At 35.2% G+C, this 6,616-nt stretch overlaps 1 protein-coding gene across 1 annotated transcript; it reads left to right on the top strand.

The window, feature by feature from the left end:
- Positions 1-1,189: 1,189 nt before the first annotated feature.
- Positions 1,190-2,602, top strand: LOC104233319 (uncharacterized). The gene is made up of 2 exons (XM_009786707.1): positions 1,190-2,473; positions 2,564-2,602. The coding sequence occupies exons 1-2, from the start codon at positions 1,190-1,192 to the stop codon at positions 2,600-2,602; spliced, it is 1,323 nt and encodes a 440-aa protein (XP_009785009.1).
- The last annotated feature ends 4,014 nt before the right edge of the window (positions 2,603-6,616 follow it).

The raw sequence follows: 6,616 nt of genomic DNA, 5'->3' as shown, positions 1-6,616 counted from the left end.
AGTACTAATTCTTTGTCTCTTTCGATGATAGTTTTTTATTAAGTACTTGTACTTTTATTTTTTTTATTTCTTTATGAATAGAACTGTGAATCTACTTTGTAATTTGAATTTATAATTAATTTTTTGGTGTATTTAATGATTTTGGGAGTTAACGAAGTTGTTAATTATAAATTATTGTCGTGCTGATCAATCTACTATTCATCACTTGCTTAGCTCGATGAATAGTGATTGTCGTTTTCTGTAATAGACCAAGTTATTAGATAACAAAATTAAGAGTTTAAGTTATCTAGAAAAACAAATAAGAGTATTACAAAATTGTAGTAGTAATCTTTGAATAAAGTGGATACTTAAATTTTTGATTCAGAGAATTACAATGAAGAGATTCTATACTGCAACTTCCAAAATTCTAAATTCAAGTTCAACATCTCAAGATTTATCTAATTTGGAAGAAAGGACTAATGAGTCGGAACAAGAACAACATCAACACAGTGAAAGAGTTAATTTAGACATGTTAGAAGTTGATCCTGGGGAAAGATTAACAATTCTAAAATATCATCCAAATGACCGTGATGCAATACGAAGAACATATCTTCAAAGAGGTGCTTTCCAACCTCGAGAGCACAAATTTCCTCAAAGAAATTTTTATGGTAAATTGTGTCCCTTTAATCCTCAATGGTTTTCTGAATATGATTGGTTGAAGTATAGCGTAACAATAGATGCAGCTTTTTGCTTCTATTGTTATTTGTTTCATGATGAATGCATCAAACAAGGGGGAGGAGATGTATTTTCAAGCGTAGGATTTACAAGTTGGAACAAGAAGGATAGATCTGATATGCATATTAGTGGACCCAATAGTATTCATAATCAGTCAAGAAAGAAAAGTAATGATTTGTTGAGACAAAAACAATTCATTCAAAGTGTACTTGCTAAACAATCTGATCAACAAAAGCTAGAATATCGGATTCGTTTAGAGGCTGCAGTTGATGTGATAAGATATCTTTTACACCAAGGATTATCATTTCGAGGACATCGTGAAGATTAATCATCTCTCAATAGAGGTAACTATGTTGAACTTCTTAGATGGTATACTAAAAGGTGTGATCGTGTTGCCGATGTATTTAAAAAAGCTCCAAAGAATAATCAATTGACTTCTCCATACATTCAAAAGGATATTATTACTGCATGTAAGATGGAAACAGTTAAATGTATCATTGAGGATCTAAATAATGATCACTTTTCCATATTAGTTGATGAATCTCGTGATGTGTCATGTAAGGAGCAAATGGCTATTATTTTGAGGTATGTTGATAGAAGGGGAAGTGTGATGGAGCGATTTATTGGTATTGTTCATGTTCGTGAAACTATTACTTTGTCTCTAAAGAATGGAATTATTGGTTTACTTGCTCAACATTCTTTAAGTCCATCTTCCATACGGGGACAATGTTACGATGGAGCAAGCAATATGCAAGGTGATATAAATGAGCTTAAAATCTTGATGCAAAAAGAAAGTAAAGGTGCCCATTCTATTCATTGTTTTGCTCATCAGCTTCAACTAACTCTTGTTGCAGTGTCTAAAAGATGTGATGAAGTGCAAGAACTTTTATTGGTTGTTTCCGATATCTTAAATATGGTGAGATCTTATTTCAAGCGTAGAGATGAACTTCGCGAATTTCAAGTGGAAGAAATTGAAGAAGCATTACGTAAAAGTGAGCTTGAAACTGGTAGGGGCTTAAATCAAGAATTAGGTCTTGCTAGAGCTAGAGATACTCGATGGGGTTCTCACTTCAAATCCTTTAACAATTTTATTCTTATGTTAGGCCCTATCATTGATGTACTTGATGCAATTGCTGTTAATGCACGTTTTGAAGAAAAGTGTAAGGCAAAGGGATACCTTAAAGCATGTTTAACATTTGAGATTGTCTTCATGTTGCATTTTATGCGCACTATTTTAGCAATCACAAATGAGCTTAATGTTGCCTTTCAAAAGAAAGAGCAAGATATTGCAAATGCTATGATACTTGTTAGAGTGGAAAAAGATCGATTGCAACTTCTAAGAGAGAAAGGTTGGGCTTCACTTATTGATGAGGTATCTAAGTTTTGTATCAAATATGACATATTGATACCTAACTTTGATGAACCTTATGTTATCCTTAGAAGATCACGTCGTAGAGTTGCAGAGTACAATTTTTTTCATCACTACCATGCTGTAGTATTCTGTAAAATTATTGACTGGCAATTTCAAGAACTCAATAACCGCTTTGATGAGGTGAAAACTGAATTGCTTCTTAGAGTTGCTTGCTTGAACCCAGTTAACTCTTTTTCAAGTTTTGACATTGAAAAGATATTGAGATTAGCGAAGCTATATACTGATGATTTTGATAAATATTCTATAGTTGACCTTCATTTTCAGCTTGAGAATTACATTGTTGATGTCAGAGATCATGACAACAGGTTTTTCGATCTTAAGGACTTGGTGATCTTTATAAGAAACTAGTAAAGACAAAGAAGCATGGGACTTATCCTCTTGTATTCCGGCTAGTGAAATTTGCTTTACTTTTTTCAGTTGTTACGGCTACGATTGAAAGAGCTTTCTCAGCAATGAAGTTGATTAAGACTGACTTGCGTAATCGAATGAATGATGAGCTTTTGAGTGGTTTTTTGGTGCCTTATATAGAAAAAGAAGTATTTAGTAATATTTCTAATGAGGCTATTATGGATACATTTCAAAACATGAAAACTCGTCGAGGAGAATTGTAGTTACGTGCTTAAATTGTGTTTCGTTAATATAATTTAAGTTGTCTTTTTAAAATATGATATATTATATTACAATAATTTATTCAATTGTTCACTCTATTAAATAGTGACACCGCTAATAAAAATCTTGCGTACGCCACTGCTGCCAAAGATGGAGTTGCAGAGGGTAGTTCCGGTATGAGAGAGAAAGTTTGATTGATAAAGGCACAATGAATCCCCATCAAGTGTTGGGCTGAATAATATATCAACTACCAGGACCATTACTTTGCTTAGTCAGTACTTTTGATTTTATTCTTTGGGCCCAATTTTGTATAGGACACGACCCGGTCCAATTTGTAACTAAAGTCATGTTTGACTATATACTTCAATAGATGATTCTAGAATGAGACCGAAAAATATAATAAGAAAATATCTTTCCTTCTTCTCTCTTTTCTCTCTCTCTCGATTAGATTTTCTTTCATTTTAAAATTGCTTCGATTGACTCCGTTAATGGAGTCTAGCATGGTATCAGAGCACTCCAATCGATCTGCCTTACTCAGAGCTTTTGTCTGATGGTAACCATCAAGTTTGGTTCACTGATTTCGTTCAGATCGAAGAATATTCTGTCAGAACCTTTTGGAGATTTCCTAAGTTTTCATTTGTTTCTGTTACACCCCATGTTTTCGTATGTTAGAGTATTCATAAGTCAATTGATGTAAGCTCAGAAATGAGATCAAATTTGAAAGTACGTAAAGTAAGTTAATTGCCACGACCCAAACTGGAGGGCCATGACTAGCACCCGACCATACTTGCCGAGAACCAACGTACATTTTATCTAACTTTCTTTATTATCTTTTAGGGTTGACGAGATCAATATAAATGGTAGACATGGATCATGGACAACCAACAATAAAATATGATGGCATGAATATACATAACATGGGATGACCAGACAATCAAGAAACTACATATAAGGTATGAGCTATCACGCTACCATGAAAGACTATACAACAAAAACCAGTCGACAAGGCATACCAAACTATACATGAGTCGACACCGGTCTATGAGCCTCTAAATGAACATAAGTGCTGCAACATAGCCGGAACAGGTCCCTGACATACCCATAATGTCTATAACAAAAATGCATACCAAGACCATGGCAAGTCCGGAGAAGAGATCTCGCCAATCACTGCTGAACTGGACAACCTACTGTGGTGGGGAGCTGCACCTGCCTGTCTATCAGGGCCTGCAGCACGACATGCAGCGTCCACAAACAAAAGGACGTCAGTACGAATAAAGTACTGAGTATGTAAGGCAGGGAACCATAAATACGAATAGTAATGTAAGCAGGGATAGAGAATATACAACATGTAGCATCTGAGTACCTCTGAGGGCTACTAACATGAAATGCATGATACATATATATATAAATACATAAACTTTTAAATCATACGCCTCTGTGGGCATAGTCATCATCATATCATACCCGACCGTAATAGGCTTAGTAAAAAAAATGTACCCGGCCATCATAAGGCTAGGTAGTATCATACCCGACCACGTGAAGGTCGGTAAAACCCAACTGATCAGTGGTTGCACAATAGGTTCCTTACCCGACCGACTATAGCGCGACTTGGTAGAGTAAAATAGATACATATATATAATGCATGCTCGACTCATGGAATCACATTCTAAACCTTTCGGAGTGACGTAAGGTCGGTATCCTCTGTACACGTTATTAGGACTAACTCTTCATTATGAACCTTATAAGAATCAAGAAGTACCAACAACATTGATAACATAAGAATAAGAGAAGCAACATTAACATCAATCATTCCATAAGAGGGAAAACAATGTAAGTACTGCTAGCTTCTAAGAGTAGAGTATCTTTGGAAGCTTGTTCATTACATTATGTACAATCGGAGTCGTGCAAAAGAAGGAAAGAGATAGCCTCACTTACCTTGTATATACTGCCCCCAATCTCAAGCTATGCAATTGTAACAACTTCTTAGTCTACAATAAGAGAAATGATACTATCGTTATCATTTAAGCGTCATAACTATTATGCATCGACCACAACCTATTTTACGATGAAACAGACAACACCTCCCCTGTATATATGACTTCACACAATTCAAAACAATCACCAAACAACCCAAACAACATCAATAATAATCATATTGATCCTCTCAAAATAGTCCACGCACAACCTAATCACTTCATACATACGACGACCACCGTAGTCATGTCAAACGACCCGGAAATGTTACGAAGAACTATCAGCCCACAACCCTACATATATATGGTGTTTCTCCACCCCCTTCCACCTCCAAAACTCCACAAAATAGTAGTAAACCACGCAGCCCAACAGCAACATAAAACAGTCCACAAAACAGTCCGCTACAAGTGAATAACTCGAACTCACGGCTTCCGATCACCGTCCCGTGAGTTCTTACATGTATAGAATGAATTACCATGAATTAACAGCAGATAAAATGTATTAAATAGGGAAGTAACTTACCTTACTTGTTGGATAACTCAGCCCTTCCCTTGTTTCTTCAAACTCTAGGTTTTATCATCAATTAGAACTTGAAAGAGAGGGAAAATCGATTAGGGTTTGTGTGGGATTTTTGGGGAGGAGTTGCAGGGGTTTAATTTAGTTTTGAAGGTCTGAAATAAGGGTGAAATAACTGAGTTTATAATCCCTTAAAATTCCTCTCTTGGCCGACTTTGGGACTTTTACTTTTGTCCTCTCATTTTGGCAAGTAGGTGACGCACCTACTTGTCACCTACCAATCTGCGTAGACTTGCAAAAATACGAATATCTCTATACTTTAAGATCGTATTGACAAATGATTTAATGCGTTGAAGGCTAGACTCATAGATATTTAATTTGGTGGGTAGATCACCCCGTAATTCCTTGTAAATTTGGAGAAAAGCTTAGAAACATTTGACCTAATGTTTAAGTAAAATTATGAACCTAAGTTGCGACAACGTTTGTCGACTTTTGTTTCATAACTCGTTTGACTTCAAGACTTATGATACGGATATTATATGATTCAAATACCTTAATACATGACCTTTTGAGTGTATTAAGAACCTCTAGGTTTACCTAAAAATACGAGTTACAACATCCTTGATTCGTTTAACTTCTAATACTTGTTAATCACTCTTATACACTCTCGTATCACTTAAGACCAATAGGATTAACTTCTTATCATCTCAAAGGTAATTCATTCTTGGATTTATATTAACTAATATATGGCATGAACTAACGTGTGTGGATATGGGTTGTAACATCAATCATTTTACAATGGAGGTTACAAATATTTAAGATCATAAATACCAAGTACCAAAAGGGTTTGAAGACTTCAACGCTAAAGTTGTAAAATAACTCATTAGTCATATGATAGTCCTGTGTCATGTTTTGAAGTCAAGCGAGTTGTGAAACAAAAGTTGAAAAAGGTCATCACAAGTTACATTCATAAATATGGTAAAAATTAGGTCAAATGTAGCTGAGTATTTCTCTCAATGTACTTGGACTTATGGGATGATCTAACTACAAAATTGAAGATCTACGAGTGTAGTTTCCAACGGATTAAACCATTCATTGATAAAACATTTGAGTAGAGAGATATTCAGATTTTTTGTGAGACTGCGCAGAATGGTAACATTTCGGATTGTTTGGCACTATTATGGTTGTCGTTTTGTGTATGAAGTGATCGGGGTATATTGGGATATTTTGTGGTATTTCGCCAATGACTTATGAGTTATTTTAGTCATATGATAGTCGTGTGTCATGTTTTGAAGTCAAGCGAGTTGTGAAACAAAAGTTGGAAAAGGTCATCACAAGTTACATTCATAAATATGGTGAAAATTAGGTCAA

The sequence above is a fragment of the Nicotiana sylvestris genome, chromosome 9 (genome assembly GCF_000393655.2).
Source record: "Nicotiana sylvestris chromosome 9, ASM39365v2, whole genome shotgun sequence".
Taxonomy (NCBI): Eukaryota; Viridiplantae; Streptophyta; class Magnoliopsida; order Solanales; family Solanaceae; genus Nicotiana; species Nicotiana sylvestris.
Note: the sequence above shows the minus strand (reverse complement) of the source record. Positions and strands in the feature narration are given on the sequence as shown.

Excerpts from the sequence above, each read along its gene's own strand:
- LOC104233319 (XM_009786707.1), top strand. The coding sequence starts at position 1,190 with ATGGAAACAGTTAAATGTATCATTGAGGATCTAAATAATGATCACTTT. Across the intron at positions 2,474-2,563 it reads TTTTCGATCTTAAGGACTTG|TTGTTACGGCTACGATTGAA; the intron begins GTGATCTTTATA and ends TACTTTTTTCAG.